At 40.1% G+C, this 15435-nt stretch overlaps 1 protein-coding gene across 2 annotated transcripts; it reads left to right on the plus strand.

Moving 5' to 3' along the window:
• The first annotated feature begins 12634 nt into the window (after nt 1-12634).
• Nucleotides 12635-15229, plus strand: LOC106097009 (endonuclease domain-containing 1 protein-like). Of its 2 annotated transcripts, XM_019354791.2 has the most exons (3): nt 12635-12678; nt 13186-13508; nt 14330-15229. In XM_019354791.2, exons 2-3 carry the CDS (start codon nt 13194-13196, stop codon nt 15068-15070), a joined length of 1056 nt encoding a protein of 351 aa, XP_019210336.1. In that variant the 5' UTR covers nt 12635-12678; nt 13186-13193; the 3' UTR covers nt 15071-15229. The 2 variants fall into 2 exon arrangements, with proteins under 2 accessions (XP_019210336.1, XP_019210337.1); XM_019354792.2 differs by lacking the exon at nt 12635-12678 and having other exon boundaries at nt 12686-13508.
• The last annotated feature ends 206 nt before the right edge of the window (nt 15230-15435 follow it).

Raw genomic sequence — 15435 nt, forward strand, 5'->3', positions numbered from 1 at the left:
CATTTTGCTGGTTTTCACAGATCATTGGTGGTAAGAACTTCTCCACTTATCCTTATTTTATTCATCTTTTATTTTTGTAATTTGGGTGATTGGAAAGGGTTCTCACAGTTCCAAATTACAGTACCACATCTGGAAATCCAACAACTGGCCCTCTGGGTACTACAGCCAGTGTTTCCACTGCTGCATCTGTCCAGATCTCTAGCACATGTGTCAAAAAGTTTAGAGTAAATGAGAGTGATGAGAGTCCTCATAAGGCAACAGACTAAAGATGAGAATTCTGATTCAAAGCAATTTTTTTTTTTTTTTCTTTTAGAAAACTGCTAGTAAGCACCATGTGTAAAGCAGGGGTAAATCGAAAAGTGATTTGGAAAAGTTAAAAACACAATCATGTTAAAAGAATAAATAATAAGGAACTGTATGATTGACTTTGAAATGATTGAAAAAAGTACATTCAAAAGTTTGCATCATTATTGTGAAATGTAAGGGCATCATCATTTTTTCCTCCTAGTCACTTTTATTGATTATTTCATGCTGATGTTTTCTCACCAGAGTCTCTCTAAACATTGTTCTCTATCAGACAGGCGCCACAGACCACATCACAATGCAAATATTATTGATGCTTCATAAAGGAAGCTTGCAATCAAAACTCTTGGCTGAATAAACAACATCAACATTGCAATTTACAAAAAAATTTAAAATAAAACAAGTTGGATTATATCTTTTTGGCAAAGATATACATAAAGCATTTATCATGCATAAAGGGAAAGTAAGCATGGTTTTAAAATAAGCAGTTATATTACATTAATTATAAATGTCTGATTTAAACCACATTTATTTATCTACCATTCATGCCTGAGATGATAATGAAGTAAAAGCTACAGATGTGATTTAATGAATAATAATGTTTTTGGTTCGGGAATCTCATGAAGGATATGTTAAGTTGTGGTTCCTGCTTTGTAATCTCCATGTTTATTCTTTCCTGTGTTTATAATGATCATATTTTCCTAGTTCCTATAGTTTTGCTTTTGGTACTTTGCCTGTCTCATGTGCTTTGATTTCATGCCTTTATTTTCCTTCCTGAGTGCCTGATTGATTCTTGTGCTTTATCAGATTTCCTTTCTTCGTTTTTGTGTTTTTGACATTTATTCTTCCTGCATTTGGGGTATTTTATCTGCCAGCGCTGTTATTTTACTTTTACTTACAGCCAGAGTTCAGCCATCATTGTGATTGTTACACTGGGTGCAGATGTACTCATACTCAAAATAAATGGTGTGACCAACAGTAACTGTTTGAGATCATCTCTTGGGTGAAAATGTCAGAAATTTATCAAATAGCAAAAGCAGGGAAGATTCAAGACAATATTTACACACTGTGATGTGCTGGTTTACAGAAAAATGTTTAATGATGTGCTCTCCAACAGCTATAGAGATAAGAGAAGTATTTAAACTATTTAAACCACTAGTCTAGCCGGAGCCTGTCATGGGGTGAGAGGAGCTTTGGACAAATAGCCAGAACTGCTGAGAGACATTTATCCTAACATATTTTGAACTGTGGGTGGAAGCTGGAGCACCCGGATGAACCCAAACCAGCAGTGGGAGAAGATACAATCTCCACACCGAAGACCAGGAAACTGATGGATTCACACTCAGGACCGTCTTGCTGTGGGGCCGTGGTGCTAACCACTGTAACTGTAATTACCCTCTATAGTGCTTTGTAAACCTTTTAACCCTTTAAGACCTACCATAGAACCAAGTCCGCAAGAGCTTATATTATATTTTTACATGCTGTAGTGCCAATTTTGGGAGCATTTCAAGTTGATATACATCAATACAACCATTACAGCCCAAATTTTAATAATATGTATGCATTAAGTGCATAGTAATTACATAAATTGCAAAAAAGTGCAATAAACTACAAAAAAATTTAAAATCGTTTTTGTTTTTTTAACATATATTTCTAGTTAGAGAAATTTAAGAGGCTTATCCCTCAAAACTGTAAATACAAAAAAGTTGCACAAACTAGTTTCCCATCACAGGAAATTTATTTGAAGTGTCTTCATAGTTTTACTTTTGAAATACACCAATTTTTATATACTGCAGGAAAAACGAAAATAAATATTATAGTGCAAATTTGCAAAAAAGCAGCATATACATCAAAATAAACCATTTCCAGCAGTGCAATTTGAGTTCTAAGCATCCCAGAAACGACACAGAAAGTCATAAAGTCAAAGATAACTTTTAAAAACACCAGTATAGGCTCTGAGGCCCTGACAGTAAAAAAAAACTACATTTCCGCGAAATGACGTCACTTCCGGTTTCGGTCAGGTAATGGCGGACATGCGAAAGTTCGCGCTGACGTCTATTCCAACGTAGGAAGTGTTATGAACAGCTGATCGGATCGGCAAAGCGTGTTTCTGGAGTATTATGTTTTTGTTGCTGCAAGCGCTTTTTATGCAGTTTTTGCAAAGCTATATGTGGAAGAAAACCGTGACCTAGGACAAGCTGATGGCATAAGATGTAAGTACAACTTATCCGGTTTCATATGCAAAAAAAATTATTGCGCTAGCTTACGTGGTTGCAGTGATACAGGGATTTAAAAATAGATACGCAAATTGTAGCGGGGGCGCTACGCTCGGCTCTAAAGGGTTAATATGTTAATGTGGTTCTAATAAATGACAATTGAAGCATCAAAGAGTGCATTTTGTGTTTTCTGTAGGAAAATACACTTTAGGTTTAAAAAGGCATCATTTTAAATCTGAGCAAAGTATTTTTTATAGGAAATCAAAAAGGATCATCTTGATTTATCTTATTGAGGATAAATGTGTGAATGAGTATTAAGTGATATTGATGCTGCCTTGATTTGCAGCCCAATGTCTGTGCAAAACTAACTTTTCAGGAATAATTTTAAATAACATTCAGTGAACAATGAAGCCCTCTGCCTGTAACTCAGGGTATCACAGCATGTTTACACTGCTGACAGGTGACAAAAGTAAATGTTTCTCAGTGCTCACTCTGCCTCATTTTTTTTTAGGTAATCAACATTATTGTTACCCTGTAACTCAGGATAATAATAATAATGATAAAAATCCCAACATGTAAACTTAACCATGTCACACATTCAACTATGTGTTGTAATTATAGGTTTTTCTAACAGTGAGATGTATTTAATTCAGAATTTGAGTCAGTCAGATTTGAACTTCAAGGTAAAATTGCCTATTTATAATCAATAAATTGCTAAAATCTAAATAAAGTTATTGCTCATGAAACCTTTGTGTCCTCAGTGGCAATAGTGGAAGCAGCTGTGGGGTTTTGCGTTTTGTGTTTTGTCATTAGGATGGTACCCTGGCTACTCCCCTGGGTGGAGCCGCCTGCCCCTGAGCACCATCTGCTATCAATTACAGGAGGACTATTTAAGCCAGGGCTGCCTACTACTCATCGCCAGCTCGTTCAGTCAACTACTGTGGCAACCAGGCCTCGTCTACACTCCACTCTGCCCTCGTCGCATTTTTATTTTTACTTAGAATCTTTATTTCAAAGCAATAATAATGCAGTGTATTTTCAGTCAGTACCAGGAGTAGACATTAAAAACAGGGATTATAAAGACAACCTGAACCATGGGGATTAAATGTTCCTGAGGCTCGATGTGTCGACATTTTTGCCCAAATTTAGATTACAACCACCCATCTTGCTTTAACACTGATGATTCAACTTGGGCTAAGCGTAGTGATCAAAAACAATCAATATCAGCCAGGATATATCCAATTTTATTATGTTAAAAGAAAAGAACAAAATAAGGTTTGCAATAAACTAAAACATGACAATAAAAGTCACTTACGATCAACAATGTACCTTTAATGGTGCAACCTGCCCACAATGTAACAATCACCTGGTAACTCGCTCTCATCAGAAGAAAACAGGTGCCCCTTACTTAAAAACCAAATCCACCCGAGATAAATTCAACCTTATTACATGCGTTTCCCAAAGGAAATGATTGGTACCAATGCAATCATGTTATCTTAAACACAGCAAACCAATTCACCAAAAACACCCACGCAAAGCCTAATTTTCTATAAGGTGTGAGCCCCATCTCAGGGATTGCACACTGTCGACTAATATTGCACCTGGCCCAGTGAACATAAAGAACAAACCCAAATGCAAAAAATAAAAATAAATCTGTTTTAAAATGTGACCCTTACACCAAAGCAGAATGGGGAGAACGAGCAACAAAAGGAGAAACAGTGACACAATCACATGTGCAGCCTGTCCTCCAGCTTCCACAGTGACTCTACAGAGTTGTGCATTAAATGAAGCACAGAAGTAAAAAAATTGCATCAAGGATTCTTAAAAATATTCGAGTTACTCAATGAACCGTTGCAATCCTAATTAGATCTCATTTCTAATTTTGTTTCTTGTCTGTTTGAGGTGAACATGCAAAAACAGACACAAAAAAACAAGATGACAGGAACAGAAACTAAATGAAGGCCTTGCATTTCACAGTCATAATGTTTCTGAGAACAACCATGAAAAGCAGAACATGCAGACAAAAATAAAGTAACTTACTGTGAAGACAAACCACATTAGTGTGACAATACATCTCAAAGTGTTAACATGAAGAAAAAGGACAAATGAGTGTAAATTCCTGAAGTCTTTTCTCCAATAAGAGTCTCACACACAGAGCAATGTCTTGCTTGATGCTACTTGATCTGTCAAACCTGCTACTCCAAGTCTTCTCCTCACAGTAGAGACAGACTTACGGACTACAAACACTATTAAACTGTGTTTGAAGCTGTGGTCACACGCCTGTGTGTGTGTGTGTGTGTGTGTGTGTGTGTGTGTGTGTGTGTGTGTGTGTATAGATCGATAGAGAATGACAGGTGAAAGGAGGAAGTTGAGGTGCTAGACTATACACTGTTCAAAACTGACAATAATCATAATATACACACTTTTACAAAATTCTGAGTAAACAATAACTTCCTCTTTGAACCTAACGTATATTTAAGGATGGTGACTCTGCACCACATACTCTAAAAACTAAAACTGACATGTACTTAAAATTTTTGATGCAATACTTTTACACTTAAAAATATTGAGTAGATTGGAAACCAGTCAAATCTGTTCAATATACTTGATCAATTGAATAACTAAAGTTCAAAAAAATTAAGTTGGAATGAATATTTGTTGTTGTTACACAAACATGAAAAAAATGAGTATATATATATATATATATATATATAACGGAAATCATGAGTTAAAAACAAATGTAAAGTTAAGTGAAAACCACACAAAAAAATTGAATAAATAACAGACATGTTTGGTCAATGTAACTGAAATTTAGATGGTCATTTAATCCAAAATTTTGTTCAAATTACTTAATTTTGCAAACTGAACTTAATCAATGTGTGTTTTATAATACATGTCGTTAGCTTCATAGCATAATTGCCTAAGTCACTTTGACCAGACAATGACTTAGGCACTTATGCTATGAAGCTAACGATGTATAAAAAATGACCACATGTTAACATTTTTCCAAATGAAAAATTTATTTTCATAAACATGGCAATAACTCGAAATAAGCAAGTACTAAAAAAAAAAAAAAAAAAAAAAAAAAAAAGAGCCTTTTCCCTTTTAGCTCAAACAAGGCTTTCATACTTGAAGGATAAATGGGAAACCAGGAGAGCAAACACAAAAGCTTATTATATATATATATTTTTTAAAATGAACAAAACAATTAAAAAAGCTCATGGTTGATGTTCCATCCCCTAGTAAATTACACAACTGTGATAACACAAGAACAAGCTTAGACCCTTCCTCAGGCTACTGGCCTGTATGAAAAACATCTTTCAGGTTATGGTTATTTTTTAGAACAAATCCCTTTGATCTTTTGACATATTTGAGATTTTGTTAGTCCAAAAATGTTTTATTTACAGTGGAAATGACATGACATCAAGGCAATGCATTAACCTTTTGATGGATATCTATTCAGAAAGTCCCATTTTGTAAAATGTAGTCATCTACAATGCACAGAGGTGATTTTTCAGTCTCTGAACCTTGGCTGAGAGGTTTGCAGGATCCAGCTCCAGGAACACTTTTTGAAATACCTCGAAGCAATATTTGATATTCTTGGGGTATTTCAGATCCAAAGCATAGGCTGGTCCCAACAGATAGCAACAGGCTCTGCTGAGATCCCCAGGATTACTGAGAACAGTTATGCCCTCAATAATGATCCCTACATCACGCGGTTTGAGTGACCCATCTTGGTTCTCCAGCACGTAAATCTTCATCACCTCCTCAGCCAAAGGCTGTGCGTTCTTGCCGTGCACTAAAAATCAATTACTCTACGTTATCGTGTTTTACTTACGCTTTTAAGTTGTAGTTTCTGACAGTAAATAATATTGATTTGAATAATTAACGATTTTAGTCCAAGATACTGACAAGTATAGATACCTATTTCTCAAATATTTTGATTCAATTTCAAACAAAAATATTAAGTACATGCAAAAAAGGTATTCTGTGAACCAAATACTGAATGTTTTGTCTGAAATAAATGTAAATAAATACTTTAATTTAACACAAACACATTAGTTAAAATTTTAGACATTTATTTCAATTTATCAAATAATTACTAAAAGGATATTCATAGATTTTATCAGGCTCATCTAACTTATGCTTATAGTGATATTTACTAAGTCTCTGAATTTTTTTAGAGTGCACCTGTATCTCGTTTCCACTGCTGTTTTAACCTATGAAGGAAACCTGAAGTGGTAAAAACTTTCTTTATTTCATTCATCACCACGCTGGTCATTTTAGTGGATGTGGACACTCACACACATTTGGAGTCAACAAAATAAAGCTAAATTTAAATATAAAGCATAAATTAATTCAATTCAAGCAGCACAAAGTTAAAGATGTTTACCTTATTCCAAAAAGGGTTGAACATGAAATGCAGAATAAAAGTTTAGTAGAAACACATTTTCTAAAGCTTTGAGTTGATTGGGGCAGGCTGAAACTGAATTTTACTCTATTTTAGGCTACTTTCTTTCATTTTAATACATCTTTTTAAGCTGTATTAAAAGATGTTGCTGCTGCGCTACATGACATAAAATGTATCTATTAATGTGAATCTTAGTATAATAAGATTCTCAGCCAGTGCTAATGTCAGAACTAAAACTGTAATTATCAGACCACAGTGCTATTATACTGCACTACTGGAACAGCAGCCATGCACTGGTCTGTCAATCACTACTACAATAACATTTACTTATTTTTCAGTAATCCTGTTTATGAGTTATTGAAGGCTCTACGTGTTTTTTTATATTACTCTGGGATATTGGGCAGCGCTCAATAGATTTACTATGTAAGTCCAGTTCTCCAAATTCAAGTTTGCTTTGCAAAATGCAAATATAAAACCTATTAAAATATGTACAGCTTACAGCATAAGACGATCTAATATAATGTTTAAATCATTCAACTTTATTGAACCAATTAATAAATTTACATGTACAGTGGAACCCCGACTTACGAAATTAATTCTTTTGTCTTTCCTAAGTCGAAGCACTCGTTGTGCCTTTTGAGTGAACGATAGGCTATGGGCTAATTGCTAACTGCAACAACAGTACATCGTTCAAGCGGAACAGCGAAGCGCAAATACGAAAGCCAAGGGGGTTGTCACATTATTCGGAAGGCATTGTGGGCATTCTTGGCTCAGTCAATCAGAGGCAGGGAATTTTGTTACGCGGGCATTTTGCCTATATTCTTGTTAAGTGCCTTCGTAACTTGAATTTTTTGTTAAATGAGGTATTTGTAAGCCCAAACCCAAAAACCAGAGACCCGAAAAAACCAAAAACAACCCAACCAGGGCGGGCGGCGGGGTCCAGGATGGAGGGACCAAGTCCAAAACAAAAAGGGCACAGGAGCACAGAACAGTCCCAAACAGAATAGGCGTCAAGACATCAAAACACCTAGATCCGGAGGCCGGCGACACAGAAGCCAAAACAGTTCAGGGGGCCGGCCATGCACACAGCAACAGCGACGATGGGCAAACACTTCTGGAGGCCGACCGTGCATCCGGCAACGGCGAAACGAATCAGGAGGCTGACCACTTGGAAGATAGTGGCGGCCACTGAGCAGGTCCAGAGGTCGGCCGCGATGCCAGCGGCGGCGACGAACCCTGTCCGGAGGTCGTCCTCGACGGCCATGATGCAAACTTAGAGGCCTGGAAAGCGGCCGGCAGAGGCGAGGCGGAACAGGACGAGCTGGGCCAGACGGCAGCGGAACCTGACGGCAGCGGGACGGCAGCGGAACCTGACGGCAGCGGGACGGCAGCGGAACCTGACGGCAGCGGGACGGCAGCGGAACCTGACGGCAGCGGGACGGCTGCAGGCGGTGATGCTACAGGCGGCGGCGAAGAGGATGATGCTGCAGGCGGCGAAGAGGATGATGCTGCAGGCGGCGAAGAGGATGATGCTGCAGGCGGCGAAGAGGATGATGATGATGCTGCAGGCGGCGATGATGATGTGGGTGACGGCTGAACAGCCCTCCCCGGACCGCCAGCAGACGGGAGGATGTGCTGTCTGGGTCCTCCAGGACCCTCAGCTAAAGAGGTGTGGTGCTGGGTGGGCTCCTCTGACCCACCAGCAGACGTGGCATAAGGCTGGACAGGCGACTCCGGCCCTCCAGCTGGAGCAGATGCAGGACCAGTGGCCATTGGGACCCCTGGCTGCATAGGTAGCTGAATCGGTGCTTGCACTAATTGCTGAGTTACCGGCTGGGCAGTTGACTGAAACAGAAGTTGTAGTGGTGGTCGTGATGATGGTCGTGCTGGGTGTAGTGGTTGTTGAACTTGCAACAAAGCGGGTAACCGACTCTCAGCAACTCCTCTCCGGGGAACAGGGATGGGTACTGGCCCGGCCGAACATCAGCCATCCCCACCTGAAGAACAGATACAGGTCCAGGGAAGAGCTGTGTTCTGGCTGCCTTACCCCTGGGGGCCGGTGTGGGTGCAGGAGCTAGCTGGACCGCCGCTGCTCCCACCCGAGGAGCTGAAACGGGTGCAGGAGTCAGCGGGGTCTTAGTTGCCCCCATCCAGGGAACCAGAACAGGCACAGGCAACGACCGGGCGCCCGCCATCCCCACCCGAGGAGCAGATACGGGTGCAGGGACGAGTGGAGCCATAGTCTGCCTGGGAACTGGAAATGGATGCGGAGAGCAGAGCAGAGGAGCTGTAACAGTCACAGGGAAAACCAGGTTTATGGTACCAGACGTGGTTATAGAAAACAGACTTGTGGCAGGCTGACCTTGGTAAAACTGCTACTCTTAAGTTGTCCAGGTTAACATTAGCAGTCTTAGAAAAGACGAGTTCAGGGGCAGTCACAGGTGCTGGAGAAATCATACAAGCGGTGTCTGAATTAACAGAGTGTGAAGCGACATTAAACACAGTCTTACAAAACGCAGCCTGGGAAGTTGCACACACAGTGTCCAGGGCTAGTGGCTGAAAAGCATGGCGTGATACAGACATGATCGTGAAACCGAAACTGTAACTTGAGCAATCAACTCTGCAGTGTTTAAACCAAGTATTTTTGCCAGCTTGTTAACAGCAGATGACACCTTGTTGCTCTTAACCTGGATAGTCACAGAACGCATAGTCTTGAGGAGTTCACAATGAGCAACACAAACAGTCTTTGAATGAGCATACTCTGAGCTTGTGAAATTCAATTCAGGGGCGGTTATGGAAACATGAGGTTTATCACAGGCAGCCTCAGAATGAACTGGCTGGTGAGCCGCGTAACACATGGGTGAAGCAACACCAACAACAGTCTCATGAGGTGTAGCCTGAACAGCATAGATGGAACTTGGATGGGAAATGGAACTGTCCCAGTTTAGTTTAGCAGTAGGAGAAATTGTCTGTTGAACAGCATTTTTAATGTCCTGAGTGAGATTATGATTGTCCAAGTCAGAAACTTCCACAACAGATTCACATACATAATCTACATCTGAAAGCTCACTATTAACTGATCCAAAAAACAGGTGACTCAGAATCAACATAACTTGGCTGAGAAGTGAAAACAGAAACCCCAGTCTTTTCAGAATGAAACCCAGAAACACCACTCTCAGTTACAGAACACAAAACTTCTTTTGACTCTGAAATAAGGTCATCTGATTCCTGAATTTTCTCAAACTTAGAAGAAACAAAAGAGGGATGATTAGAATGCTCAGAGTCCCGAAAGGCAGCCTCAGAGTCAGCCATCTTAGGATCGTCAGTTTCTATCTTTACAGACTCCGAGTTAACAGTCAAAAGGTTAACTGACTCTGAATTTACCGGCTCAGAGCTTAAGATTCCCCACGTGGAAGAGGCCGGGTGAAAATTGTTTTGTTCACTCACCACATCCAGCTGTTCAAAGCAGGAACTGGACTCAGGTTGCGGTGAGGGACGGCGACGACAACGCCGCTTTCTCTTGGAAACGGGAGCGACAGAAAAAACGGAGGGTGTCGGAGCAACAGTGACTGGTCCCTCATCCTCCGACCACATTCCTGCCAGGCACGAGGCAGGTGAGGGAGGAAGAAGTCCGATGCTGCGACTTCGGCTGCTGCAGTGGGGCTAAAGAATGCTCCATCCGCTGCGGCGGCGTGAGAGGGGTTGCGACTGAGGCGGTGTGGATGAGGAGATGAGGGTGAATTGGGCCAGCTCCCGGGCTTTGACTGCCTCCTTAGCCTGGGTCAGCGAACGGCTGAACTCCGAGGCAACAGACAGCTGGCGTAGTTGAGGATTTCTGTCAAATATGGTTTGTATTGCATTCAACCCGACTGAAAATGTCTGCAAATCTGAGGCGTGGCTAATGCGAGTCATCAGTCCGAGGATGCGAGCAACGTCCACCTCTCTCTTGAGGTGAGCTGAGTCCGCTGGGTCCATGTTATGGTTGCGTCCTTCTGTCACGGTGAGTTGTGTGGCTGTCAGTGGCTGGACCCACGTGCAGGACTCGGAGACCAAACATTAACTTCAACAGCAGCTTTATTTGCTGGTGAGGCACACTTGGCTATACATGAACAATAACTAAACTCACTAGACTGAAGATGCTAATCACGCTGACCTGAAAGTAAACGACAATGAAGACGCACACAACAAACGTGGAGGACACAACAACAGGCAGGGAAAAACACAGGGCTTAAATACATACTGAGGTAATTAGGGAATGTGAAACAGGAGGAGAGCACAGCTGGGACTCATCAGACATGACAAGACAAGGGGAGGCAAAACTCAACACACTGACATAGTACACAGACTTTCAAAGTAAAACAGGAAACTGAACAGAAGTAACAGAACCACAACCTAAGAACTAGAACACAAGAAATGCCAAGGAACTAGGGATACTAGCGACAGAAATCAAAACACATCATGAAATCAAGGAAAACTAATACAAACAGAAAAACACTGAGTCCACAGACTCAGGACCGTAACAGTTATAAAGTTGTTATCACATGCTGCAGCAGAAGTTTAGTTACTGTGTACGCTTTCCTGCTTGGCATTTCTCATATGATGAACACACACATATACACCAGCTGTCTTAGTACTGAATGTTTCATGCCTAGATACTGTATCATTGAATTATGCTTTTTTTAAACATATGTTAACAGAGGATTATACAACAATATGTGCTTTTTAGATTGTTTATGTGAGAAGGGAGCATGTGTGCATCTGAGTAAGGTGATCGCTCTGAATAACTTTGTGTTGAGTTGATTAGATTAGAATCTGCAGATCTGATCTTTTAAAATAATGTTTTTGGTCAGGAGTTCACCTACAGTATTTGTTAAGTTTTAGTTCCTGTTTTGTCATTGTCACGTTGTTATGGTCCTCCAGTCCTCCTGTGCATAACTGCTATTTTCTCTCTCTCTTGCTCTCAGTGTGCGTGTGTGTGCGTGTGTGTGTGTGTTCCAACCATGCCTTACTCTGCCCCTCCTTCCGTGCTCACCTGAAGCAATCAAGTCCACCTGTTTGCCATCTGGTGATCAGCTGGCTCCTTCTTATATGGAGATCTTCCCCTAATTTTTCACCTGAGCGTTGAACCAGCTGCAATACAGATCACTCCTCCGATCAGTCAGTCTGCCTACCTTTTATTTCCCTGATGACTTCTTATCTGTCTCATCCTCTGCACAGAAATCTTGAGTGTTTCTCTGGGAGAGAAGAATTCAGTACAAGTCAGCTGTGAAGAGGAGCTGTCCCCGTGTGAGTCCAGCGTTATTCATCTGCATCTTGTTTACTACACGTTTATTCCTAATCATATCTTAATAATTGCTATTTTAACAAAGTTCTCTTTACTTCATGTTGGAACTCGTTAAGTAGGTGGTTTGACGAAGGATTCCTGTTTTCTTTTCTAAGTAAAGGTTTTGATGCTGATTACAGGAACACGTGCTGCTGTTTTGGATGCTACCGTCTCTGTAACAGCTCCACCTGTGTTGTTTGTTCAAAGAGAGAGAAAAAGGAAGCTATGGCAGGCCACTGGTGACCATAGATGTTTTGAATACAGTGTAAAACTGATAACAATCATGATTAACACCCTTTGACAAACTGCTGAGTAAATATTGACTTCCTCTTTGAGCTTAATTTATATTAAAGGAGGATGACTCTGCACTGCACAGACTATCATATTTCCACTGCTCTGTGAACCTATGAAGAAAACCTGAAACGGTAAGAACTGCTGTGTTTCTCTTATATATCTCCACATCAGTCATTGTTTTAGGTGTTGAGTTACAGAAATCCAAATAAGCCGTTTAATAACATGACAAATTAACATGACTTTTTATAACATGACAAGCAAATAAAAAGCACACCCTCACTGATGTAAAACAACTCAAAGTTAAAATAAAGAAAATAAAGAACACCCAAATTAACAGCATTAAAGAATTAACATAGATAAATGGTTATACCAGTTAGTGTTTCTGAACCCTGTTACTGTAGTACTTTTTCTGAATTTTCCTTTAAGCTAAAATAAATTTTGTTGCCACAGTATTTAGATGTTTATTCCAAAAAAATGTCAAACATGAAATACAGAATAAAACTTTAGTAGAATTACATTTTATACACCGACTTCATAATCTGACACTTTGTGTATATGATAAAAGACGTAAAGGAAGTATGTGTAATACTTAGGACTAATGTCTTAAGATTTGTTCTTCTGTTACCTGATTTCACAAGGTTCGCTGATGATGCATCACCTCCTGCCTCTCGCTGCTCTCCTCCTTCTGTCCATCATTACCACTGAAACTAAAGTGGTGACATCAGTGGAAGACTGTAATGAGTTTTTTCTGCAGCAAACTCCACCAACCATCCCAGGAATTTTGGAGGGAGGGAACATCCGAGAACAGAACAGATACAAACTGATTTGCCAGACTTTTGAAGACACCAGAACATTTGTGACGCTGTACGACACCCAGAACAAGATTCCAGTGTTTTCTGCTGCAAAGTTCAGAGGGAGCGCAGCTGGAAGACCCAGCCACCCATGGATGATTGAACCACAGGTGTCAGTTTTAATACATCTTTTTTTAGCAGTAACAAAACATGTTGACACTGTAGTGCTACATGAGATAAAATATATTTATTACTGTGAATCTTAGTTAACCACTTAAATCATAGCTGAAGCTCCACAGTGCTAACTACAGCAGTGTACTTGTTAACTCCAAAACCTGTAGCATCAGCTGCTTTTGCTAACAATAACTTTCACTTATTCAGTGATCCTGTTTATGATTTACTGAGATCTCTACATAAATTTCCCATTACACTGTAAATGAGCATGTCAGGGTTCCTGGGTGTTCACCCAGTATTTTCAGTTGGTGCTCACTGTATGTTTTTCCTCATGTTCCATTTCCGGTTTCATTATGTTCAGCTGTGCACTCACCGGTCTCTCATTATCATCCTCATCAGTCCCTGTATTTAAACCCTCAGTTCACATCGGTTCTTGGTCGTGTCATTGTTGATGTTAGGTTGACGCCTTATGTTTGGTCATCAATCAGTCCGTCATCCAGCCATTTCATTCCATCTGCAATAAACACCAGCTTTCACCTACCTGTGAGTCCGGCGTTTGGGTCCTCCTTTCCTCACCCACACTGCAACCGCTGACAGAGCATTGTTTAGTATATTTCCTATGTAACAGCAGTCTTGTAGACTAAGGTTTGCTTTGAAAATAGGACCATAAAATATGTACAGCTTACACCCTAAGTTGACCTATATTATGTTTAGATTATACAATTTTATACAACCTGTTTTTAAATGTTCATTTAGTCCTTTTCCAGCAGCCATGCATGGCTGACTAAACAACTCTTTTTTTGGTTTGTTTTTAAAGCTTGAAGACCCAGATGATGTTGACAATATGAGACAAGCAGACAAGAACATCAACTATGAACACCAGGCTGGAGACACTGATTACAATCCCTACAACCAGCAAGGGTTTGACAGAGGACATTTATTTCCAAACTCTTATGGATCCAATCCAACTGAGAAAAGCTCTACCTTTACCCTGACTAACGCTGTTCCACAAAACAAAAGGTTCAATCGTGGAAAATGGAAAAAAATGGAGCTCTGTGTCAAAAGATTTCTGGATGAAAACTGCATTAACAACAATAACAGAAAAGAAGGCTTTGTAGTAATTGGAGCAAAACCTAGTGACAGTGCGAGTAGTGGCAGTAGCTTACTGAACAACAACAAGATAAATGTTCCTTCAGTGCTCTGGTCGGCCTTCTGCTGCTACAGTCATAGTCAGAACAAGTGGCTGGCAGGTGCACACTGGGGTAACAACAGACATGATGACCTTAACTATCTGGAGACCAAGACTTTGGGAGAACTTCTCACAACCGAGGGAATTGACGCATTTCCTGGAACACGATGTCCTAAAGACTTAACTGTTCCTCAGCTCTACTCAAAATGTCCCTTTAAATCCAAAAAGCGCAAGGTGATTGTGAGTCATAAGGTTCCCCGTAAGTGTGTTGGAAAAAAAATATATTGTGGGGCTAAAAAGAGAAATTCCAATCATAAAACCTGCATTTTCCAAAAAAAAAAAAGAAACCTACCAGGAAACACTGTGTGAGAATGAAGGGTTGAATTGAAAGGGATTACTGTTTTTCGTGTGCTGCAGCTACTTTAGTTTAGTAAGTATGTAAGCTTTGCTGCTTGGTTTCCTCAGATGACCAACATGCCTTTCAAACATATATACTGTAGCATTGGTTTATGTTTTGTAGATTTGATGTGGGAGTAGAGGATTAGAGGATTATGCAAAATATGTGCATTTTATACACATTGTTTATACAGCAGTAGAAGGGAGCTTCTGTACAACTGTACTATGGTTTCATTACTTTTAAATAAAAGTACAGCAAATTATTTTTCATGTCATGTTTTTTAACTATTATTATTATGAATTGTAAAGGCATTATCTGTCAGGTAGGGCTGTGTGGC

The sequence above is a fragment of the Oreochromis niloticus genome, linkage group LG3 (assembly GCF_001858045.2).
Source record: "Oreochromis niloticus isolate F11D_XX linkage group LG3, O_niloticus_UMD_NMBU, whole genome shotgun sequence".
Lineage (NCBI taxonomy): Eukaryota > Metazoa > Chordata > Actinopteri > Cichliformes > Cichlidae > Oreochromis > Oreochromis niloticus.